This window comes from Falco biarmicus, chromosome 2 (genome assembly GCF_023638135.1).
Source record: "Falco biarmicus isolate bFalBia1 chromosome 2, bFalBia1.pri, whole genome shotgun sequence".
In the NCBI taxonomy this organism is placed as follows: Eukaryota; Metazoa; Chordata; class Aves; order Falconiformes; family Falconidae; genus Falco; species Falco biarmicus.
In genome coordinates, this window is record NC_079289.1 from 107,233,206 (window position 1) to 107,260,000 (window position 26,795).

Genomic DNA, 26,795 nt, shown 5'->3' on the forward strand with positions numbered 1-26,795 from the left:
GACCTATGCGATGTGTCAGGTTTCAAAAGACTCCTAAAGAAAGCCTCAAAATGTTTCTGCATAGTCAATGCAACCCAAGGAGTCAGTCTGCCCTGTGGATAAATAAATACGGTATTAGCTAATGCTCTAAATTAACATGCATTAAATTTCCTGGGATGGTTGTTTGAAACCTAAGTCTTCCTGGCTGGCAGACAATTTAATAACCTAAGTTTTCAACCAACCGAAGTTACAAATCTTTCAGTGGTTTACTTGAATTACATTCTATAGACCTAAATACAGAAGTTTAGCTATGTTTTAGGATCAAACCATTATAATTCCAAATGCCACAGATTTTCACATAATATGGGTAGTGACCATAACAACTAGTCAGCCCTCTTTATAATCTGTTTTCAAGGTATAAAGTTGCACATCGGGTATAAACAACATGAGCTCATAGGTCTAGCATAGGTTTTTACATTCTCTAGCCTCTGTTCTTATCTCTGTAGTTAATGAATTACAATTCAAGTTTCCCTGAAAACATATATTTAAACATTTGCAGTCTACCTTGTATAAATATTTCTTTTACAGAAACGCACATACACATAAAATCAGTCATCTTGAGATTTGGGACTACTATGGAATGTAAAATCTAATTACAAAACGAAGTAAAATGCCAAGTCATATTAGCCCCACAAAGAACTTCATGGAAATAAAGTGTTTCTCTATATTAGCACCAGGACAATGTTTCTGCTATTGAAAAAATTGCTATGCATGTGAAGGAATAAGGGAAGGAGGAGAGATGAACAAGGGAAACATAAAAGATCTCAGGAAAACAGAAAACTCAAACACGTGATAGATTACTAGATGCTGAAAGGGGTCAAGAACATAAAAACTTTGGTGGGAAGGGAGGTGGTAGAACAAATAAAGAACTCTTTCCATTTCTTTACCTACAGTGCAATTATCTGCAGGTAATTAAATCCCACCCATAAAAAAAAAGACCAAAACCAAAACAAACTCACCACAAACAAAAAACATCCATGCAACATCAAGTAGTCAAAAAGAACATGGATAACAGCAATCCAATTTATGTAGTCTACTGGGATTTCAGAGTAATTTCTAAAGAAGTCAATCAACAAAAACTTTTAACTAAGCAGTGTCGAGGTAAGATGGAAGGTCCAGACACAGACAAACAGGCAATCAAAAAGAAAAAGAGGGCAAGAGCAAACCACCTGTTCCATCCCAAAGTGATGCTACCGGAAATTCACAGAGTCTGTGATGGTAAGCAAAATTTAGAAGTGATCTAGAAAAAGGAGCAAGTGGCAAGATGACCAAGCTTGCTTAGTATGGAGATAGGCAATGTAGCAAAAACAAGAGCTGGCAAGGATGAAGTGACAGAAGGATCATATGGGACTGACAGACTGTAATAAAGCTGAATTCAGCACAGGTAAGTGTACAGGGAGGTACCTGGTGGGAAGCAATCCTATAGGAAATGACAGGCACCAAGCTAAGCAGTATTATTCAAAACTCTGAATTTATGGCAGATAGGCCCATGGAAGTATCAGTTCAACATATGAAGTAGTTAAAAACAGAATAAAAAAATTCAGAAAGGAAGACAGAATGAAATGGAAAACATTCCTATAGAATCATAGGGCAGTTCAGTTCTGAAAGGACTGGTGAAGTCTCTTGCTGAACTTCCTGCTTTGAGCAGGAGGTCACCTGTGAGATCAGAACAGGCTGCTCGGGGCTTTTTCCAAGCACATCCTAAAAGCCTTCACGGTTCAACAGAGCCTGTACAGCCTCTCTAGGCAATCTCCACTGCTGCCTGTCCTCACGGGAAATAATGCTTCTTATCTCCAAGCTGAACCTCTCTTACTCAACTTACTCCCATTGCCCCTCATCCTCCCAACACGCACTGCTGTGAAAAGCCTGACTCCATCTTCTCAATGGTCATCTAATGCAGACCATCCCATAGCTTCGCAAGCTGACTTTTTGGCCTGTCCCCAGATAAACCAGAAACCTCCTTGACTCTCCGTGACCTTTCAAAGATGATAAAGAGTGGCCCTGCTAAGACTTCCCACCATTCTCTTCAGCACCACTGGATGCAGCTCAGTGGGTCCTGTGGACTTACATGGTGAAGTTCTCAAGTAATCTCTGACTCGGTCCTTAACCACTGCTCAGAGTTCCTCTCCCCTGACCAAGCACAGATGAAGACTGAGGCAAAGCAAGGCACTGAGCACCTCAGCCTTATTTAAGCCTGCTGTCACTAAATCGCCTGCTCTATTTAGCAACAGAACCATGTTCTCCTTGATCAGCCTTTTATGAGCATCAAAATCTCTTCTTGTTACTCTAGACATGCCTTGAGACATCACCTCTAGGTTAGCTTTCACTTCCCTAACACCATCCCTTCGTGCCTGGGCAACATTTCCAAACCCCTCCTCAGTAGACCATCTTTGCTTCCATCTCCTGCACACTGCCTGCTTGCATTGGACCTCAGCCCTCGGCAGCAGAATGGCCCCTTCTGGCTGTTAGAGGATGCTGCCAGCTTTCCTGAGCTCCTCTGCACTCCTGAGCTACCTCCTATGAGAACCCAGACATCAACTTGCTCAAGAAGCCAAAATCTGCTCTCCTGAACTCTAGGGTCTGTACCCTGTTATTCTTTCCTCACTCCCATCAGCATCTTGAACTCCACTATTTCATGGTCACTGCAGTCAAAAGTACCCACATTATTACCTCTTCAACTAGTTCTTCCATTTTAGGGAACAGCAGGTCCAGCTGCACATCACCCCTAGTTGTCCCATCGGTAGTCATATCAAGAAGTGTTCCCTGCTACCCTCCAGAAATCTGGTTTGCTTGTGTCCTGCTATGCTGGACTTCCAGCAGGTGTGAAGATGTTTATTAAAGTTCCCCATGGGAACCACAGACCGTGATCCAGAGACTTCCCTGCCTCTTTAAAGAAATTTTGGTCCGCATCCTCAGGAGGGTGGTCTCTAACAGACTAATCAGTGATACCTCTAACAATCTCTCCTCTGATCCTGACCCACAAACTCTCATCTTAAAACTCATATTGTCCCACAAAAGCATCGCATACATTTTAGCTGCTCCTTCACAAGGAAGGCAACACCTTTCCTTGTCATCCCTAGTTGTCTTTCCTGAAAAGTCTGTATCTCTGTCCATCATACCACCTCATAAGTTCATAGCTTACACCTTGACAGGTTTCCTGGTCCCCCAACCAAAATGCTACTGGAGCTACAAAAGACGTGTAGAACAGCAACAAGATAGATAACTCAGCAGTCAGCTTGGGAAAAGACCACCAACCTGTTGAAAGCGAGTATGACAGCAGTCCACAGAACTGTAACGGCAATCAACTTTTAACTGACTTGTCCACCAGGAGACATGGAGGCAACAATATAAAGCTAGTGGGAGCCAGGTTCAAAAAAACAAACAAAAAAACCAAGGCAGTTTTCATGCAATAGGGAGCACAACTATATAATTCCTACCCAAAGGGCTCTATGGGTACAAGAAGTTTTCAGGGTTCAAGGGAGACAAGTACATAAAAGAGAGGTCCTCTGGGGATTACCGACTAAAACTAAAAGGATTAAGAGACTCCCCCAAGATACAAGCAGTTGGAGGCTTGGGAGTGTTTTAACAGAGCAGTATCACGCATAGTGTTTGTACTCCTCTGTAAACATCCATTTGCTGAAATTGCTAGGCAGAACACAGATCTGAATGGACTCAGCCTGAAGTACAACAGCCATCAGTATGAAAGTAACAGCATTGGTTTCTGAAGTGGTTCAGCCTGACAGTAATTTGTTAAAAATATTAGATATTTTATTTGCTTCCCCTTAAAACATCAGACTATGAGAAGTTACAATATGCTGAATTTGCTTCTTGTATAGTAAAAATAAATTTCCCCCTATTGTAGTCCAGTTTCACCCACAGTTTTCTGGTCACTTTTGAGTATCTCTACAGATTATTTACAGAAGCATATACAGGTTTAGCAATTACTTCTTTAAAAAAAAAAATCTCTTTAAAGATGGATTCATAAAGTTTATGTACAATGAATTATTGATACTAGAACTATGGTGGGTTGACCTTGGCTGGATGCCTACTACAGCTGCTCTATCACTCCCCTCCTCAGCTAGACAGGAGAAAGAAAACATAACAAAAAGCTTGTGGGTCAAGATAAGGACAGGGACACACTCACCAATTACCATCACAGGCCAAACAGACTCAACTTGGAAAAGTTAGTTTCATTTATTACCATTCAAATCAGAGTAGGATAATGAGAAATGAAACCAAAACTTAGAAATACCTTCCCCCACCCCTCACTTCTTCCTGGGCTCAACTTCACTCCTGATTTTCTCTAACTCCTGCCCCAGCAGTAGCGCAGAGGGACAGGGAATGGGGGTTGCAGTCAGTCCATCACATGTTGTCTCTGTCACTCCTTCCTCCTCAGGGGGAGAACTCCTCACACTCTTCCCCTGCTCCACATGGGGTCCCTCCCATGGGAAACAGTCCTCCATTAACTTTTCCAAAGTGAGCCCTCCCCATGGGCTGCAGTTCTTCATGAACTGTTCCAGTGAGGGTCCCTTCCATGGGATGCCATCCTTCAGGAACAGGCTGCTACAGCACGGGCTCCCCACAAGTCCTACCAGCAAGGCCACTCCAGCATGGGCTCCTCCCTCCACAGGTCCTTCCAGGAGCCTGCTCCAGCACAGGCTTCCCACGGGGTCACAGCTTATCTGGCATGGGGTCCTCCACAGGCTGGAGGTGGGCATCTGCTCCACCATTAACCTCCATGGGCTGCAGAGGAACAGCCTGCCTCACCGTGGGCTTCAAGGGGAATCTCTGCTCTGGCACCTGGAACATCTCCTCTCCTTCCTTCTTCAATGACCTTGGCGTCTGCAGAGTTGTTTCTCTCACATATTCTCATTCCTCTCCTTGGCTGCAATTTGTTGTGCAGGGTGTGGTTTTTTCCCTCTTTTTAAATATGTTATCACAGAGATGCTACTACCATTGCTGATGGGCTCAGCATTGGCCAGTGGCGGGTCTCTCTTGGAGCCGGCTGGCATTGGCACCACATATGGGGGAAGCTTTTAGCAGCTTCTCACAGAAGCCATCCCTGTAGCCCTGCTGCTACCAAAATCTTGCCACGCAAACCCAACATTAGATTTCACTAGAAAAGTTGCAGTAACTGTACTCATTTCCCTACTGAGACTATCTTAAAAAAAAAAAAAGGTAGTTTTTAACTAAGCTACATATACACTAGAACAGACTAAAACCACATATATTGGCTGCATTAGGTAAAACAACCCAAAACAGACACACCTGCATCTGTATTAGACCTTTACTTTCCTCCTCCAAGTTTTCTTCTCTGTTATTCCTTCCTTAACCCTACTCAGCTATTTCCTTGTAGCTATTCTGTAAGTAGTCCATGATTGAGAGTGTTTCACTTCCTCTGCATACCCCCATTATCAGCCACCCCCTTTCAGTCATTTGCATGCATTCTTTTTAATATAAAAAAGCCTGTTCCTCATCCGTAATCCAGTTTTCACATGGTTTTAGGCATCCACAATTGTTATTGATGTCAGCGTGAGCTGCAGACATCCAGGATCTTCAGGGACTCAACTCATTGTCTTCAACAACTTTTTAGTAAGAAACATTTTGAAGCCTCGCTTGGTTATGCTACAGTACTTTCTAGACTTCAATCAGACTTACGGATGAACACGTTAAGAGATGCAATAAATAAGTAATGCTCAAAACCATCTCATGCAGTGGCATAAACTTCCCAGGAAAACTGGTATCTTAAGGTATCCACTGAAAATAACTCAGCTCACAATAAATACAATGAAGACTATACACTGCTAACCAAAGAGGGTGCTTACCTGAATGACAGCACTAAACCAGCACGTGTTGCCAACATTCTTTAATCCTACTGGACAGTTGTCTTGCCGCTTTCGATCATAAGGGTTTGGAGAGTCACTCCATACCTCTGGATGTGTCCTCTTTAAACTTGCTTTATTTTCTGCAATACTGGCTTCTAGAACTCTTCGGAACAGAATGGAGGGAAAAAATGTGAGAAAAAGAAAAAAAAAAAAAAACAAAAAACCATGACATAGTAAAACACCCTCATTTACTACTACAGACAATTACATCATCCGCTAACTTAAAGTTGCTGAGTTTGGTTTTAAATATATATGCAATAATATGTCTTCAAAAGGAAGACGTTATTTTACTTTTAGGTATGTTACAGCAATTCCCTTACCTTTTGGAAAATAGTATCAGTGAGTGAGTGAATTTCCTGTAAGAGCTCTAGATACAAGAGCCATGTCTGTCAGTCATCAATTATTTAAGAACAGATTCAAACACGATGGACAACAAGAAATCTTAGGCAGCACTGTTAGTGGAGTGCTTTCATCTACAAATGCTTTTATCGGTACGCACAGCACAAAGGCATCAATATTTATTTTACTGACAGGAAATCAAAGCTAGCTAGGCAAACTTGCAAAAATGAAAGATCCTTTTTTAGTTTCCATTTTCGCAACTTATGCAACTGTATTAATCACTTTACATAGCAAGTAATTACTTTATGAGCCATGGAAAGACATGTTCCCACAATTTTTCAAATGCCACCCAAATTAGCCAACAGGTTAATTGTACGCTTCAATGATCACTCTTTTTGCAGAAAACTATTCCTAGGTGATTTATGCTGAACGTTGACATTTCACATGACAGTAAGATCTGATGTGTGTTATGCTCCCAAACTCAAGCTTCACTCAACACGGTTATTTCTATATCAGCACATATTCTTAGACAGGCAACAAAGAACACCTTACAGGTTATCTGTGGTAGCCGCATTTCTAAATAAAAGATGGAGATGGATATATTCAGGTCATACAACAATGGCTCTACCTCATAAGCCAAGCTGCCTGGCATACGCACCACTGACACAGTAGTCACCACCTCAACTACCTGCTCAGACTATCATACAAAAGGCTGAGCGCAGGAATTCAGGAGCTGCATGACAAGCATCTAAGCAGTCTGAGCAGCATGAAGGATTGCCCCCTTCACTTCTAGATGCACTAACATCCAATAAAAGCAGGTTTAGGCTGGTCTGTAAATGGAGTTCCTGAAGGACAAAGTTTCAACACCTCAGAAAAAGCAAAGGAACAGGGCAGGGAGCAGGGCACGGGGACAGGAACTGGGACCACACACAATGTAATCCCTCCCTTTCCTAACTGTAACCTTTTGTTTCAAGCTATGCTCTTGTTAAAGCAAGAAAAGGTATCTTACAAGATATACAAGAACTATGAAGCATTATATGAATTTACTGTAGATAACTGCTTTGGGGGACATACTAATTTGTTATTGCTACTTATTTTGGAAATAAAAAAAAAACCAGAAGCATTCAGAAAGCAAGACACCACTTGGTATAAATACCACTTTTCTATCAATATATCTCAGGAAGAACCTAAAACTGTTATTTCCTAAGAATTAATCAATTTCTAACTTTTTTTGACAGATAACATTGTAAACAGCACTGAAAGGACAGGCATACAATCCTCTCAACTTTCTGCTCTGACATCCCTTCAAACAATGCACAGGGATGGAACCTGACTCTTCAATAGTTGCTAGTTGCAAGTATCTTTTTACAATAATGTTATCTCCTAAGCAAATTCCAAAATGTAAACAAACAAACAAATTAATTTCCCTCCTCACTGATACAATCCTTCCAAAGTGTTATATGACCAGTGTATCTCTCCTTTGAGAGTAAAAGTTATTTGATGGGGGCATTAAAAGTGATTGCAAAACATATCTCAAACACATTTCAAATAATTTCTCATCCAGGTGGAATTACTTTAAAAAAAACAAACTTGTCTAAACTAAGTTGAAGGGATCTTTAAAATTGACATGAAGACTCTGACAGACTGGAATAAATTCACACTGATCCTGTAACAGGACTATAATACCTACTTCCGTATCATTTTCCTTTCAGCGAAACAATCAAAACTTCCCTGCCCACCTACCCCCCCAGCCAAGCTCAAGAATATTTCAAAATATTTTGAGATTCAAGTTCAGAAAAATAGATATTCTCAAACAGAAGCAGTCCCCTGACCCCAAGGGTATTACCATTCATCAACCTACCAAAATTTCTTCCTTGCATTTGTTTACCAGGTGGGGGATTTCCTCATCTCTAGCTCGATCTCAAATCTGTTTCCATGTCTTAATAAAGTATTTGATTCTCAAAGCTTCATATTTTTCCTCAATTTTACTTAACTTTATCTGTCCTCAGAGAGCACATGCAATAGCTGCACACCCCACCTGCCAAATTCACTTTCAGTCACAGTGACAGCTGTGATGCAAACTGAAATAAAAGTGAGGACAGTAAATAGGAATTTAATGATCTGCTCAAAAGCTACATAAATGAATGTATTTACAAGCATAGCAAATAAACCTCTTTATAGTATAATGTCCACTACATTATATTCATACAGTCCTGATTTGGGGGACTACCTTGACAAAAAAAAACCCTTACCCAGTCATTGTTCTCAACAAAATTAGCATCCTTCCAGAAACTTAGTACAAGGGTTTAGCAATTCTGATTACGCAGCAGAAACACCCTCTTCGAGACCCTTGAGACCACAGCAGCAGTCACCAGCAGCAGAGCCATATCTATGTAAAGGGTATGGCACTTCTCTAGCCTCACAGGACCAAAGGCTTCCCCACCTCCAAGTGCTAGAATCTGGTTCGGCGGGAAACTCTGGAGTGAGGGTTTGTTAATGGCAGGCTTGGCTCGGGACTTCAAAGCAGTGGTTTATTTCTCTCTCTGCAACAAGCTGAGCATAGCCAAGCGGCTTTGCAGAGCTGCTTGCATGGGGCTAGGCAGACAATGCAATAAGCCTTGGGCAAAGTAAATCCACAGCACAAAAGTTCAGCCAAACCATTTTGAGGAAGCTCACTAAACGTGCTGCAGAAAAGCCCACTCCAGCAGGCTACTCGGCTACAAGAGCAAACAAAGCTCTTTACACCGTGACCGTCTTAAAACTGGACATCCAGGAATATACCCAACCCTACATCCCTTCCCAGTTTCACCTACGGACACAATGCTTAACCACAGTGCAGAGTCCCCAGCACTTCCCATGACAGTGTTAAAAAAAAAAAAATAAAAAAAAAAATGCTTAGGGGTTGTGTACATCCTTATGCACCTATAGCATGGGCTCTCACTTTAGTATGGCTACTACCCTAGGCACAACACAGGCCAGCTAATTTCTCCTTTCAGTCGTACCGTACTAGCTTCCCCAGCGAAGCCCTACCTGGCCAGCCTCACTCTCCTTCATTCCATGAAAAGTAAGATAAACAGGAGAAACTTCTTCGTATTAGGAAATACACTGATCACATGCATTTCCCTAGGAGATTTAAAGAAAGAATAGTAAAAAAAAAAATTTAAATGTTCCATGTACAAGATGTTCAGTTTGGACACTTGGACATTTCAGTTGCACTCTTCCCAACACCTACATAGTAATCAGATCTGTCCTCATTAAGCAGCACAAGGCAATTACATTCAGGAAGACAAATTCTACGTGCATTACAACATTAATTACACAAGTCAAGAAATTCCATTAATGCTCCCTTGGAAACCTTAACAAAATCAGTGCAAATTATGTTCCAAACCACTATGAATACCTTTAAAGAAAAATATCCTCCACAGCAAAGACTATTTAAATATGCACACATCCTACATCATTAAAAAATAAATATTTCCATAGTTTAATTTGCTTCTTATTGACTTCCTATTTGATTTCTGCTTCTTACTTAACCCAGAAAAGCATAAGTAAATGGCTGCAGCTTGACTTGTTTACAACCACATTTGCTCTTTTGTTTTGAGAAGTCCCGCACACATACTGTGCTTTCTACTAGAATGCCAGCATTCTTCTGTGGGGTGTTAACTACAAAGTGATTTTTTTTTTTTAATATTTTTTTTTTAAAAAACAGTCTGAAGCCCTGTCCTTAAGAAAACTGATTGAACAGTTCAGATGAAGAATTCAAGAATTCTGAACTTCGTGTATTTGTACAACTCTGACATAACTTGCCATCAACTCGGGGTGTATCTTGGTATGTAACGGAGTTGATTTAATACCTCAATGTTGCCAAAATCCCCAAGATTCTCACTCTTCTCTGCTTTCATTCACAAGCAAAGCCCCGTTCGCTTTCTTATGCCATGATACACTCTGGATCTTTCAGTGGCTAGTTTTGTATGGCTTTGCAAAATGAATTCATGCAACAAATGCTCCAAAGAATACTACTGCAAGTATAGAAAATGTTGTATGGTGTGCAGGCCATATTCCCCTCGGTAGTAACAAGCTCTTAATATGGTACATGCTATTGTGCCTCAGTTTGCCATCAAATATATATCTCTGTTTCATCAAGAAAACAACACTTTCTCTGTATATAACTAAACAAATTATCTACATACAAAGTACTATACACATACAAAATGTATGTACTTTGTACATACAGAAAAAAATATGGCATACTTTGTTATTCTTTGCAACCAAAAAAACCCCCACCTTAATTTAAATAGACTGTATTTATAATACTTATGGGCTAAGCAGACAAGACCAAAAAGGGCTTTTTAGTTTGAGAAGTGAAAAAGCAAAGCCTACAGGGAAAAAAAAAATAAATAATAATAAAAAAAATCTAAAGCTTCCAGGCTCCCAAGAAGTGAGCACAGCAGCAGTCAAAACTTGGGGAACAGGGGAAAAAAAGGGAGAAATATTTCCAAATCCACAAATAGGCTGACAGCCTACCTAAATCACAACTCTGACAGAATGCCAATTCTGTCCTTCAAAAAGAAGCATGCAAGAGCTGAACTTCTGAATCAGAGCTGGACAGAACTTCCACCATAATCCTGTATATATGCATACAGCGAGGTCTTAGAAAAAAGCCAATCCCTTAAAAATCTTCTAATTATTAATAGAGAATATAAATCCCTCTCATCCCATATTTCTCTCCTAAAATATGTCATGAATATATGTTGGTATAACAACACTGCTTTCATCACAAATGGGGGGAGGGAGGGGTATGTTTACTCTTGCAATTAGTACAGCTGTTTTTCTAAAGGAAAAAGGAAATGACTGTGGACAAAAGTAACACTCTATATTCTCAGAGCTGGACTTTTCTGATAAACCATTTAGTCTGTCAAATACAGTGAATCAAGGGAAATAATTATTGTGTTGAATCTCTCCCATCTAAATATTTTTTATTAAAATTAGTATTTTTCAAGGAGGCAGTACTCAACCTTCTAACACAAGGATCTATTCACTGGCCTTCTCCCTTAGACCAAGGTCAACCACAGATGAAAAAAAAACAACCAACAACATCCCTCCCACACAGCTCTACACCCAGGCTTAGATCACATCCCAAATATTTCATAATTATATCTATATTTACATATAAATACACACTGTAAAAAAAGTTACTGTAAAATCTGATCAAAAGTTGATTTACAGGCTCTTATCACGCCCAAGTTGAAAAAGATAAGTTAATACAACTTTAAACCAAGAAGTTAACTTCACCCAAAGCTTATAAATCCTATTTGTTAAACAGGTTAATAACATACTTTATCAGCTGAAGTACAGCAGCTGCTCTTAGTATAGTTAGTCATAGCATTACTACCCCCTCCCTCAATCTCAGCATTAGCACAGAGATAAGAAAATGTTACTGTAATGCGAACACTGCAAAAAACAGGACAAAGTTTATTAGCTTCTTAATTATATTTTGTTTTCATTGCTTTTTACCTGATACACAAAAAACTTTTAGTTTTAGGTCCTATTTAAATAGGATCATATATCCTCTATCTCCATCCACTTCCTCAATATTTAAACACATAAATCAACATGAAACATACTATTAAATCCTAGCCCACATATAATAGACTATTTTCCAGTGTAGAACATACAATACATTAAAGCAACATCCTGAAGCCAGGCATATCAGCAGCACAAGTGAAAGTAAACAAGTTATTCTCTGTTAAATTAAAAGTTAAAGAAAAAGCAATACAGGCCAATCTCCAACTCTTTAATTTAATTTCTGCTTTATATAAGTTGTTTGTTTACCTGCTAATGGCTTGTTCCTCATCTGTTATTCCAGTCTCCCTGAATGCCCTGTTTGACTCCTCCAAACTCAAGGCAATTGCCCTCTGAAGATCATCTTTATCATCTCCAGTGAGATCAATCACATCTGAAAAGCAAAACTATCTTTCTCAAAATTAAAAGTGAAACAGAATGAAAGGCAAGTCTTACTGTAGAGGAGAGCGAGCCCACACGGATTGCTGAGCATCATTCCAGTCCATCCCTCCTGTGCCCTGCACTCTTCCAACCACTAACCCTGCTAATGGCTCCCTTCTGCTTCCAAGCCAGATAAAAACCTCAGCAGCTTGCTCTTGCTAAGATATGGCAGGCAGTAGTCTTTCTTCCTCTTAACGTTTTAAGTTTCACAAAGCTACGGGACAAATTTAGGAATCCATGGTTTCCAAAAGCCCTCTTAAAGCAATACACTTAAATGTATTACTTCAGCTAGTTATCTGTTGCTTCCAGGGAACGTGTGACAAAGACAACCTTCTCTTTTAAAAAAGGATACCTCAACCGAGCATGGTTGTTTTGCCCTTCTCATGGAGGAGCACGTGCAGAGTTTTCCCAATGCAGCTGCAAATTCTGCAAGTATTTTTCTGTGCACTGGTGAGCCAAATACTTTCACATAGTTTCATAAGAAGTGGGGAAATTCTTTACTTCACCTAATTCTTTCCTACTCTGTCTGTGTATTCCTTTTCTGAACGTATTTAAATCTAAATTCTGTCTACTTGAAGTAGCTCATCTCAATAGGAGAACTAAGAAAGAAATATTGAAGTCAAAATGAGGATCCACACTTGGACATGTGGGGAATGCTGGATGGGCTACTGACTGGGTAATGAAAATGAAACCACCCTACTCCTACCTCCCTCTCCAGCTCCCATTATCTAAGGAATCAGATACTAACACTCCCCATCAACCTCCTTGTTTCCTGCAGGTAGTGACAGCACTCCCCCTCCTGAGTATGGACAGATTTCACTATCCCACATCACACCACAGTACAAATCATCCCCCTGTCAGGCACAGCCATGCTTTGAGTAGCCAGGGCCAACAAGAATGTCCATCAACTGCACAAGACCTTCCAAAAAGCCAAGGTCGTTGGTTATCATTATTTCAAGGGCCAAAAGTCTAATTTTGCAAGTCAGCCAGACAGAGAGGGGAAACTGCAAAAGAGACTTTTATGTGCAATGTTAGACAGACAGGCACACAGAGCCTTGGCTGGTTTCAGGCTCCCTCCTCCAAGGCCAAAGTTTATCAACATGCTACGAAAAGAACTACTCTGCAGCCTGGGTTTGGACATTAGAAGCTAAAAGACCTGGGAGAAAGGGGTACAGATTCAAAACTGATGACTGCTCACACAGACAGATGAGCAGGTTGTCTGTATTTCTCCTTCCACAGGCCAGCCCAATACTCATACCCAAAGAGTTTCATCTAGCTTTTGACGTTTCTCCTAGATGAGCTGACTCACCGTAGAGATAGCTTGCCTTCTTTCCCTGGGCTTATTTGTCTGTGCGTTTCTCATCGGATCAAAATAAAAAACCCTGAACTTACAACAGTGACAATGAGGTGACTTGTCCTAAGAGACAGCTCAAACTGAAAAGAAGTTGTAGAAGAAACTTTTCTGTTAACACCAGTATCTTCAAAAAACTAGTTTTAAACTTAGCCCTATTTCCCCAAATAAAGATGGCTGAATTTCTGTTTTATTTAGTGAGCCCTTAAAGGAAGCACTATTACCTGCAAAGTAAACTAGGCGATCTGTCATGATCTGCAAGTGTAGAAAAATGCTATGTCCACAAAACCAGTACTTCAGAATTTTATTCTTATGTCTTTTATAGTCAACTCAGGCCTTCCAGCGTATCAGAAGGATACTTTAACTCAGATGCCTGAAATTCTTCTTCAGAAGTACTAAAGCAATTACAACAACCACCAGTAAATGCCTCACCCAGAAGAGTTTTGATATGTGAGCTGCCGTATTGAGAACAATGTAATTCGGGCTAAAATTACAACCTGGGTCGCAGGCAAACATGGCTCTGTTCAACAGCCCAAGAGCAGGAAAAAAAGCTAGAAAGGTCAACAGCAATGAGAAAATCCCATGACCACACACGCTACTTACTCCACTCCAAAATGCAGTGCTTAGGTTGTATTTTCCACCCATCTGCAGGTAGTCACACACAAACAACTCATCTCCACTGGAGACAAGCTGTTTTTTCAGTAAGTAGTCGTAGTGGTCACAACTGAAGATGGAGTAAGCCTCAAACCAGCAGCCACGCAGGCTGATGGAGAAGTATGGGATTACTCTGATCACTCAAAAAGGAGACTGTTCCTTTAGCCAGTCTCTAGCCAGGTCAGAGTGATGAAATTCTTATACAGCAATGAAGAATGTTAGATTAAGAGGTAAGCTCCTTTATACGGGAACCGTTCTTCAGAAAATAACTCATAACTTAGGTGAATATTATGTGGTCAACAAAAGCTCCTACTGTTAATAAAAAAAAATAATAAAAAAATAAATCTATCAAGGTCAACTCCAACTCACACTTTCATTAAATTATTCAACTTCATTGCACCTCCCTAGCCCCTTGTTCTTTATTCATCTATACCACCACACTATGTGTTCAGATGTTTATTACCATCCACATTACCAGTCATTACACCACTTTAATATTAAAACCCCAAATTTTTGGTTCCACTTCTCTCGGAAAGCAGAGCAACACAACAGTTTCCTTTGGCATGCAAGAGTTTTGGAGCAGACAATAAAGGATTCTCTTTTGAAATGTTTTTGCATATATGTTTTTCCTAATTTGCATGAAAAAAAGACAATACAGTGAAGACCTGCTGCCAGATACTACCACCACATGAGAGTGGTGCAATCAAATTATGTCACAGAGGGTTTACCTAGCATAACTTATGTCAGAAAAATAAGTTTCTAAATATCACCTAATCCATGGTAGCCTACTCCATGCAAGCTTTTAGTTTGTAGCAAACAAAACAAAAATATTCCGGAGGTTTAAGCTAATTTATTCCATCTCATGTTTGCTGTACTTGGAGCAGGTCCAAGGTCTTTTTCAGCAAATCAGCTGATACGTAACTCATTAAGTTGCAACAGTTCACCTATGACTTGAATCCTGAATCACAGCATTATGAAGAGATCTTAATAGAAGTCATAACAGAAGGGGAACAGTCTGAGTCTAACCTCCTCTTTAAAAACAAAAAAACAGCTTGCCTCGATAGTTTCCACTCCTGTCAGTTGGTTACAGATTACACAAATTTACATATACTACATGAAATTCATGCAGGTTTTTTTTTTATTTTACTTTAAAATAGCTTCATCTTTTGTGAATTCTTACATGGGGATTTATTTTTTTTTTAGTGAAAAGATATCCAATTTTCAAGCACATGTATGATCACTTTGTCTTCTCGCACAATCATAATAAATTCAACATTAACCTAGTTTTAAAATACATATTTCACTTCAATGTTATAGTGTTAAATGCAAACCTATGATTTTATTTTACAGCAATTAGTGGTGGAATTCATTCAAGAAACTCATCTACTGAAGTTTCCTATCTGATCAACCGATTTCGAGGTCTGAGTTTGAAGCAAAAAGAAAAAAGCTGACTTTCATTCGAAGTATTTATCAGACACACACGAGTTTCATGTGATAGGCTGAAGGACATATTTGATAAAAGTTAGTAAGAATAATGCTACTTCTCCAAATTTATAGTTACCCAACTTACATTTACACATGTCGATTTTGTAATAATCCTCTGATTTAGGCCACAGAACACTTTAGTTCTCACTGGCTCATACTCACAAAAGTACTTCTTACTGTATATCCCATAGCCTTAGAAAATGCAAACGTTCTTAATTAAGACATGACTACTAAATAAAAAAGTTTGCTTCTGAAAAAATTCTTTATGAATGAAGAAACTGCTCATCAAAACAGTCTGGCTTACTGTATTCATGATGTTTATTCAAGTAAAATTAACATCCAGAACTAATCAACTGTTTTCCTAAGAAATTTAGTTTCTGTTTACAACATTATTATATAATAATGTGTGCTTCTGGAACCTAAGATCCAGAGAGTCTGACACCATTTATAATACTACAAATCAATTTTAAGCTGTATATTGAAATTTGTGACAAATATACTAGTGTATATATAGTAAATGCACACACTATGTCTATCTATCCCCGCGTACCTTCTGTCTTTTGTAAAAAAACCTTATGAATCTGTTTACTTAGGAAGTTTCTATCATCATTGAAATAAACGGTTCTTACTTGGTAATGGCCTGGGTCATTAAAACAATTACTGTATTATTAACTTGTTACTTATACCAGGAGGAGACAAAGAATAGGAACTTCAAATTTAAGCAACTGGGGAAACTCAGCATAAGGGACAGATCTGAAGTAGCAATTGAACCCAGGGACAGGCAATGAACAACCACAATAATGCAACTGCTGGCACAGGGAGAGGAAAACGAAAGGGCAGGTCTGATGGGTTCAATGGACAGGTACCAAGTATGGAAATCCAGCAGCAAGGCTCCAATTTCAACACACCAACAATATAAAAAGAAAAGAAAAAAAAACAAAAAATTGAGACTACATTAGCTTTGTTTATTACAATCAGAGCTATGCAAAATCATGTATTCTACCATCTATTCTGTGATGTTAAACATCATGATTGCCTGAGAATCCCACATGAAGATTTAAGGGAATTTACATGGCTGTATATGCCAAATTGCATTGTAACTGGATGAGGAAAGAATACACAGCTACTCAGCAACTAGTTAGCCAACCCAAACAGCTCTACTGATGAAAGAGCTAGCAAATGTTGGCCACCACGATCTTACAGGAACTTCTTCATCTCAGCTGCATTTACACTGTTCTAGGATGGTAATACCTTAAATTAATGATTCTCACACTGACAGGGATGGCAAGGAGAGACATAGTCATGGAACAAATAAACAAGTGAATATGTAACACGAAAGGAGGACCTCAAGGTACAAAAGTCCTGACATTTTGAAGCAGGGACTCCACCACACCAAGCTGGAGACACTCCCAGGAACCTGGATGGAGATGACACAAATAATCCCTGAAATAGAAGGAAATGTCATGAAGACACATAGTGATACCTGAGTTAGGTAAGGTGACAGAAGAAACTAGTGTCAAATTTTACTCACAGAAACAATAAAATGCATAGAATGAGGACTGACTAGGACTTGTGGAAAGAAGGGTTTAGGAGCTACAGCTAATTCACATTCAACCTGCAATTCACATCACCACAGCACTGAAGAAAATTTGAAGTGTTACACTAAGGTATACTGCCAAAGTACTACAGGGACATTTATAGAGATTCACCCATTTTTTCTTAAGAACTCAGCTGAAGTCTTGCTTATTGTTTTCAGTGCCACAGTTTACAAAAAAGGCAGAACTACTAGAGAAGGTTCAGAAGAGAAAAACACTGACAATAGGTACAGGATGTACATCCAAAGACTTGGAAAGAATTTCAGCCGTTGAGTTTAGATCTGATAAAAGTCTGAGGGGCCATTATGATACACTGTCTTTGAACATACAACACTTACATCTGAGATAAAAGGAATGAAGTGTACTACCATCTCCACAGGGGACAGCCCAAAGAATAAAGGACTTAACCTGAAGCATGAGGGATTTAGGCAAGACATTAGGAGTTTAAAAGTAAGGACAGTGAAGCACCATAATAAATCACTCTATAAACTTTTCAGTCTCTAGAAAAGAATGGTTTTTAAGAAATGTTATATAAACATCACTTCGGGAGGATTTAGGTGTGGTTAATTCTACCCTATTGGGAAGAGTTGACTGAATGAGTTCTGAAACTTATGCAAAGGCTCAAACTCTGGGGACAGGAATATATAAAAAGGCAGGTCCCCAGAAACAATGAAGTCTACAACCTTCAAGCTGGTGTATGTGGCATTTTCTAGTTACATCGTACCATGTCCTTATGAAAGGGCTTGAAATCTTTTGTTTCGGCTTTGGAATGTGCAATTGTGAAGACTAATACTTCAGTATTTGTGAAAAGAGTTTTGAGTTTTCAAAAGAAAGGAAGGGGAGAACTTGTCTTGACAGCTATTTCACTTGAAGACAATACAAGTTCTAAAATAAATCTTCATGCTGCTGCTTCCTTTAACCCGGTTCTGCAAGTTTCATAAATAATAAGATGGAAATGGATATATGCTTATCAATGAAACAGTTCTGTTGTGCAACCACAGAAGAACACACACTGAATTACTTCAAAAGAGAAGGAAAAAAAAAAAAAAAAAAAAAAAAGAGAGAAGGTTTCTAGTGAAATCAAGAAAGTTAAAATATTGAAAAGCATTGCTGAACTATCATTTTGCTTTAAGTGCACTGCCTAGGACTTATGCTATTAAGCAGAACATATGCAGTGATCTTCGATTAAAATGTGTTCATTTGTACATTGCAACCCTAATCCTTAAGTACTTTTTGCCCACTAACAGATTGCAGGAAGGAAAAAAAAAACCATCACAACCCAAAAACCCATAGTCCTAAGAGTAACACCACCTCTGCAAAGGGATCAGATAAAGCATGCATCACTTGATGTGAAAAAGTTATGCTTGCAGGTGCTCGCACATGCCATTTTGAACAGGCAAAAAAGGCAAACATCATGAATAACACTGATTGTGCAAGTCAACCTTTGCTTTTAAAGATGGAGTAAATTTTATGCAAACTTATCAATATTTTGAAGCTGCTGAAATGCTGCATTTGCTAATAAGAGAATAATCACTCCTAACATACAGGATGCAACTCTTAAACAGCTGAATGACCACTGTCATTTGGAAGAGCCACTGCACAATCCAGGCTAATCACAGACTGTTAAGTTACACATATACATTTTTACCTCTTAACTAAGTAACCGTTTCAAAGAAACTTAATCAGTCAAGCTTGCAGAATGCCTTTGTGGAAGGCATACATTCAAAAGCCTTTCTAAGTGGCTGGAGGTTTTCTCTGGCATAAAAGACAGTTCTGGTATTTATCTCTGTCTCTCACTCCCAGTCTGGATGACTTAACTTGGTGGGACCATGAAGCTCAGTGACTTACAACAATGTAAATTCCAAATGCACAGAGGTAGTTAAGCAGTAAGGAACAGTAAAGGGTGACTTATAATTATCTTCATGTAATTATACCTAGATGAGATAGCAAAAGGCAGTCAAATTTGAAAGGCAAGATACTGTCAGCAACACAGTACATTTACTGAGAACCACTAGTAGTGTTCTTTGCAGAAGGGAGCGTTGATGGTTGGAGCTATCATTGCTGAATGTTTTCCGTCTATGTCCACCCTTGCATTCTCTTCTCTCAACCCACCCACTGTCTTTCACGATTCTCCCTTACATGGCAGTATGCACTAACACTGGGCCCTGAAACTTGTGCATTTTAGGTGTACTGCGTTTTTTAAATTCATAACCAAAATTATTACAGGCAAGCAGATCACAACAGAAAGAACTGTAGGTTTATGCAAGAAGCTTTCACTACCTCTCAGGGGCAGAGCGGGGCAGCCTCTATGATCAGACTGGTTTAGACTTTTCTGCTTTAGGTGTTTAGTTCTCGCCCCTTAAGTCCTCCAATGTGAAGAAAAGTTGGCCAGGATGCCTTTATCTCATGACATGTTTTCAGTACAACTAAAAGAGCAAAGGCCTCTCATCTTTGTCACCAGTGAGGATCGGACCAGACTTTAAAGACGTAACAACAAAAAAAAAGCATCTGCTTTCTGCACAGCAGCTGGCACTTCTCGATTACTGACTTGTAGTACTATATAACTGTAAAGAATCTGGGTCTGTCTTCAGCCTTCCAGAAAAGAGAAGAGAATCCTGAATTTCAGCTTGGAAACAGGCAACCAAGACTCACTCTTTTCAGTCTGACCATCAGCCACAGGTAATGTAGACTCTGCAGGCTTGACTCTTCCTTCTCATATCCGTTGCCACCTCCTATCTTCAATAAGGTTGCATAGCAGAGTAAGTGACACCAAAACTAAACACTTCTATTAATGGGATTGCTAATAAATCTAATTAAACACAGACTGCAAGAGAATCCAGCTTACTATTCCACTGTCATAGTAGATCTTCAGTACTGGAGACTACAACAGTGGTAAGTTTGAGGAAACAGACTAATTTCAACAATGTCAATTTTCTGACTTCGAAAACTAAATACATGTGGAGTTTTGTGCGTGTTTTCTTTTCAAAGGAGGGAAAAGAAGAAAAAAAACAAAAAAAACCACAATAAAAAAAACCCAAACCACTCCTACACCTTATTCAGAGGATAATGCAACTACTTATAATACACTCAGGGCACTTTATATGGAGTTGCTAGTAATACCAAGGATTAAAATGCAGTTTTCAGAATGTGAGATATTGAGAATAAACTCATCTTTAATTTATAAAAAAAAAAAGGTTAAAAGAGATGTTTATGTCAAGGTGCCAGAGACAGACAATTGTACAACTCACAAGGAGATGTAACTAAACTGCTTTATAATGGTGCCACCATAGCCACCCTAGGATCAGTGAAATGAAGGGGAAAAAGAAAATCCTGCTGTGGGTGAAGCTAATTCTACTCATTTAACAAAAGCTACATATATGTACTACATATGTAGTCAAAGGATCAGTGAATATTAAAATATTCCACATCTATATTTAGAATGTTGAAATGTAAATACAGTATCAAGAAACTTCAGATTTTACAGAAATCCCACCACAAAACTTCCTTTGACTTTTTCTTTCATGTTATTTCCCATACTCATTTGCAGAAGACATTTAACATGTTTAACACATTTAACACACTTCCCCCCCCCCCCCCAAATAACTATGCACTTAAGTAAAGGAATAAAACCTGCAACGTTGAGAGACCTCTGGTATCAACTAAATAAAACTGATTAAAATTAATTAAATTTTAATATTAATTTCACATACAATAAACCTATCTTTTGCTATAAAATGCACACCTAACCTCTCATTTCTCCGTTTAGGAAAGTCATCCCTTTCAGGGAGAAGCTACTTCTAAGCATATTAAGCTTTAGTGTGTTAAGAGACATTCACAGATTGTTCTCCAATTATTTTGACAGAAGCGTACCCAGCTTTTGTCTTTAATTATTTACTGCATGGCCCCAAAATAAATCCTATAATGGGGGAGGGAAACAGAAAAAAAACCAAAAAAAACCACACACAACCGAACACCAAAGACTGAAAACCCAGTTACTCATCCTCTGATCAATACCATACATACATGTAAAGGTAATACTTAAGGGTATCTCAAATAAAAATTATGCTGAAATAAGGAAAGAAAGAATACATATCTATCTAAAAATTGTTAAGTAAGAATCATCAGCAGATTAACAGTCATCTCACAGGCAAGTTTTTAGCTTCCTTGCCTTGAAATTAAACTTAAAAAAAGAAAAAATACCTACTGGTGTCTGCCTGGCTGCCCACGCTGATGTATCTGTCATTTCCAGGAAGGGCTGTTTGATAGTAAGTTGCCTCCTCTACCTGGGGAACCTTGGCATTCTTTGCGGTGAGGAAGGCCACAGCCAACTCCAGATTACCATTGCTGTCCTTTAAGCGTCAACAAAACAAAAAAGTGAGAAAGTCCCCTCACCCTTTTATAATTTTTCCTAACAACAAAGGTCAACGTTACAAGCAACTTACAAGATCAATGACACATTGTATTTTCAGGTGAAATATGATTAGAAAAGAAAGTTTCCAAATTTTACATATTCTGTATACTTCACCATTTTTAACCAACAGAAAGATAAAATATATTGTAAAAATTTACTTTGGTAGAAATCCATTTATTTCAGAAAAAAAATTAAAGGTCTTGTAGTGCAAGTCAATCCCTCAACAAGCATAACCAACACACACTCACAGACTTAACAGAAGCTAAATTCTTCTGAAAATCTACCATTTCATTTTTAAAGCAAGAAATACTGGCTTTTGAGGGGCAGTTGTGATTTATGCTGAATCTGAAGAAACAGCTATATGTATATATGATTTAAATTCACTAAATCCTCATTTACTATGTATAAATGGCTAAAAAGCTCTGCCTGAGGGAAACAAGGCTTCTTCTTTTTTTTAATTTTTATATATATATATATGCGCATATATATGTATTTGTGGAAACAGAACACAGCGAGACCTGCCATTCTTTACTTGCATCAAAGAACTCTTCTGTGCTATGAAAGAATTTACAATGGTTGAAAATACAGTGAAGCAATAGCAAATTAGCAAAGAGTGGCAAATTCAAGTTCTTCATTCTACATACTGAACAGGACCTGTGCATAATAGAAAACTCAACTACATCTTGACAAGAAACAATACTTAACCCATCAGGAGTTGACCAGTTGCAGTAGCACCACGGTATTTCAAAACACTTTAGCCAAAGGTTAAAGGCAAGTCAAACCATTCCTATCTTTTCATTTTTGAACAGCAGATTAATTTTTATGTCTGTAGCAGAAGCGATCAAGATTCGTTCTAAAGTGAACAAGCCATCATTATTACCTTTTTTCCCCTGAAATAAATCTAAAAAGTATTCAAGCTGGGAAGGAAGGGAAAACAAGAGTAAGAAGGGGTGGGGTTTATGGCTTTCAGAGGCAGTTAAGATATATATGTTCTGCTATAAGTCAGACATCCATCTTACCTTCAGTGCTTGTTGTAGTACCTGGATGTCATTGATACCAGTGATCTCCCTCAGCTGATTTAAAAATGTTTGCTGGTGCTAAAAACAAAAACAGATCATCAAAATAAGGTAGGAGCCAAATAACAGCAAAACCAATTACTTACAAGAATATGCTTTTCTGCAAACATTAAAAGTATCCCCATATATAAGCTTTATGCACCACAAAGGGGTAGAACCTTCATTATTCAAGCTTCTCTTAGTTTCTGCAACTTGGGCACTTTTAATTCCCAAATGTAACAGTCTGGTGGTTTGGGGTTTTTTTGGTTTGTTTTTTTTTTTTTTTTTTTTTTTTTTAAAAAAAAAAAAGAAAAAAATTGACAATGGGTGAGCTTATGCAAGATGGGTTTAAGCAACCTATATGAAGCTCCAATTGACCCTCCTGAACAAATAAAATTCCATAGCTTGGTCTTCAAAGGCAGTAGGGGGAATAGCTGACTGAACTCCCACCAAAACCAATGTCTTCAGCTCTCAATTATTCTCACCCCATTATTTCCCTAACATACATAATTCCCAGCCATACCAACCCAAAACCAAATAAATTCATCTCTACTGATCATTTCAGTATTTTAAGAGAAGTCTTATAAAAATGTCCACATGAAATACAGTTTCTCAAGAATAAACCAAAACCTTAGGAATCCACCTTAACTGCCTTCCAACACCAGTTGAATCCAACTGTCCCAAATCACACCACCAGTCAGCACCCATGACTGAGTTTAAAGTAACAGATGGAGTTAAAGGAGAATAAAAGGTTCTAGGTCTCTTAAATCACTTCATAAGATTTTTGAGGCTTTTTTTTTTTTTTTTTTTTAACAAAAGCCTGGTCCCACTCCTGTTTAGATCCAACATTCCCTCCGCTCATGCTCAGACAGCACATCACAGAAGCAAAAAGCAGGCACTAGGCTAGAACAATCCTTGAACTCCAGTTAAACATTAAATCATCTTAACCATTAAGACAATGAAAACAGAGGGCTGACCATTGTTCCATACTAACAAATATCACTTTTCTTTTGGCAGATGGGAAAAGGAGAAAAGCTTGGCGGTATTTGCAAGTGGTTTCTTTTTTATTGTCTGCCCACCACATCCTGAACTCAAAACAATAATTTCATCTATAAAAGAGTATTTTGTAAAGTACAGCATTTTGTTTGTTAGACAAAAAGCGTATTTCCTATCAGTGACAAATAAATATTCTCCTGTTATGCTCCAAATTCAATTAAAAAGAATAAATAACTACAATTGTCTTGCAGCTACTTCTAAAACACTTCTTTTTAAAATTAATTATTTGGAATCAAATATTCCAATACCCTTATTCTCTCCTTATCACAGCTTTGTATAGAGGAGGAAATTAAGAACTGCATGAATGCTGAATTCCCCAGTGTGAAATTAACCTGGCAGGCACTACTTCATGCCCTAATAAGTTGAAATAGAAGGCGTATAGTTCAGGATGTTTATGAATTACATACACAATCTTTTCTTCATTTATGATCCTAAGGGACGCTTCTAACAATCCAATTTGCCTTTTTTTTTTCTTCCTTTTCTTTTTAAAAACCCTGCTATTGGCACAAGAAAAGTGAAGTGAAGCAGGAGGACAAACTCCCACTCTATCCCCATCCCTCACCCCCTCATTTGTTTACTCTGTGCATTTCATAGCACTGTACAAAGGCAGGACTTGTTTCCCCTGTAAAGTTGCTTTTCTGCCCCTGGGTCTGGCAAGAAGCAAAGAATAGAAACAGAATATTTGGGAAAAGTAATTACAACAGCATTAAAATCAGCAGGAGCAATTCAAGGGCAGTGCATGGCAGCAAAAGGGATTTCTTTTTGTATTTGCTACTAATGCGACAGTTTATAAAGCAGAAAATAGTTTCACTATCAATTATTATAACAACAAGTTATAATGGTTTTATGTATCTTCCACAATATATACAACACTTGGAAAGGCTGACTGGAGGATATTCATTGTTCACAGAGATTTGGAAAAGACAGAAGAGACACAGTTTACCAACAAAGAATCTCTTCGCAGTTCAAAATATTGGCTGTTAACTTATGAGCACAGCTGTGACTTATAAACCTAGCCATCTGTAGTTTATACACAGATTTCAGTATTGCAGTGCAAAGCTGTGGTTTGAGGTCCCCTTCCCAAGGACACAGACATTTAGCAGATCAGAACCAGGCCCAGGGATGCTGCTTTCTCATCAAGCAACAATTTACGTACCTAAACTCTTGGCCTTAAAAAAAAAAGTAGATTTAAGGCACTCAGCTCCAAAATTTCTAACTGGTAGTTAATTGAACAACACAGAGACTATATAAGCATCCTAGTTACAACTGACAAAAATTAAGAGGAAAATTAGCAGTTGTCCCAAATACCTTTAAGGGGACCTGAACTGCTCTGGGGTCACAAACACTTGGCTTAGACATTACTGGCTCTTCAGGTAAACATGGACAAGCTGCCATTAAACTCTAACTGAGCTTCAAATCACACATAAGTTAAAGAATGACGATAAAATTTCCTTCCTAGAAGGGGAAGGACAAAACATAAAAACAAAGCAACAAAACCAGTGTAATTTAAGTTGTTTCCACCTGATCGATATGTTCTCTTAATACCTGCCAACAGACTAACAGGACTTCAGAAACAATTATAAAACTGCGTAAGGCGGCTAAAAACTTCTTAAGGCACCATTTGACTGGTGGCCTTCTCTTCCACACATTCACCATGTTCCCCTCATCCTCTCAAATCTAATATAGCTGACAATCTCTACTGCACACAGACCTTTCCTGCAACTGCATGTTTAACTTTGCCATTATTCTCCTTTACTGTTATATTGATATGTTACCACCCATGAAACTGTATTAACACAGGTAATTATATTTCTTTTCATTACAAATGACAGTGCAGGCAACTACTATCAAACTTCATTCATTAATCAAGGGTGTGAGATCCAATTTTCTTTTCTGTTTTTCTTTTCACTTACAAAGTTTGTGAAATACAATCATACCTAAATTCAGAGAGCTAATACTACTTAGTTCTTGATGTAACTAATTTAGTGCATCTGTACTAGACTGCAGAAGTCAAAATGGGTAAAGTTTATTTGTTTTGAATTACACTCCTCTAGTACAATAGATGATTTAAAAAAAAATATTTCACTGTTACCCATGACCGAAGTTCAGACATCAATTTCTAATGCAACTGTTAAATAGTTAAGTCCCTTCTGTACTGTAACTAATATTTAATATAATACTTAGGACTTCTACATACAAAGTGAGCCACTCTCCTTACTCCTATTAATGCTCCTTCTGATTACATCTACCCTAGAAGCTTTACTTTTCCCAGAGCTCATGCTAACTTGAGCTGAAGTGACTGTAGCATATAGAACCTCAAGTATCCCCAAACACTAATGTAGATACTCTCAACAATTATGATCTTGATTCACTCAAAGGCTTACCAAAAATACAAAAATACCCGAAAGAGCTCACCCTACACTAAAGCAAATCCAAAACCCAAAGGTGGTGGCATACAAGTATTTACAATTGTCTGAAGCATCTATACTAATGTGTCAGGTCAGTGAGGGAAGATTCAGAACACAACTACAGAAAAAAGTTGCCATCTTTTTTCAATACAACTCTTCCCCGATTCCCTCTTTTTCCAACCTTGCATTAGGAGAGGCTCAAATTCTGAATTATAACTCACTGTCCATTAATTCAATTTAATAAGCAACCTCCCTCTTCAAACGCAGATCCAAAAAGATCATTCCAACAGAACCAGGTGCAACTACTGAAATTCTTTTGGATCCTATTCGCTTATACCCACTTCTGTTCGCCATCCTTTCCTCAAACTTACGAGTGATTCCATAGTTTATCTATAGCACAGATTCTCCAGTTTAGTAGTCAGGACTCCACATATATCTACAGTGCAGCACCAAATGCGTTACAATATATGTGCACACATATACACGACATACACACACACACACTCCACGTAGC

General features: G+C 38.5%; 1 protein-coding gene across 3 annotated transcripts in view; it reads right to left on the minus strand.

Moving 5' to 3' along the window:
- Nucleotides 1-26,795, minus strand: part of USP25 (ubiquitin specific peptidase 25) — a 97,187-nt gene that overhangs the window by 52,565 nt on the left and 17,827 nt on the right. For 2 of the 3 annotated variants that reach the window (XM_056327994.1, XM_056327992.1), the window contains exons 2-5: nt 22,782-22,859; nt 21,556-21,700; nt 12,096-12,219; nt 5,865-6,027 (exon numbers count right to left, since the gene is read on the minus strand). In XM_056327994.1, coding sequence (XP_056183969.1) covers nt 5,865-6,027; nt 12,096-12,219; nt 21,556-21,700; nt 22,782-22,859 — 510 coding nt within the window. Of the gene's footprint in view, nt 1-5,864; nt 6,028-12,095; nt 12,220-21,555; nt 21,701-22,781; nt 22,860-26,795 lie in introns of those variants that run through there. The other variant, XM_056327995.1, reaches the window with a different exon arrangement.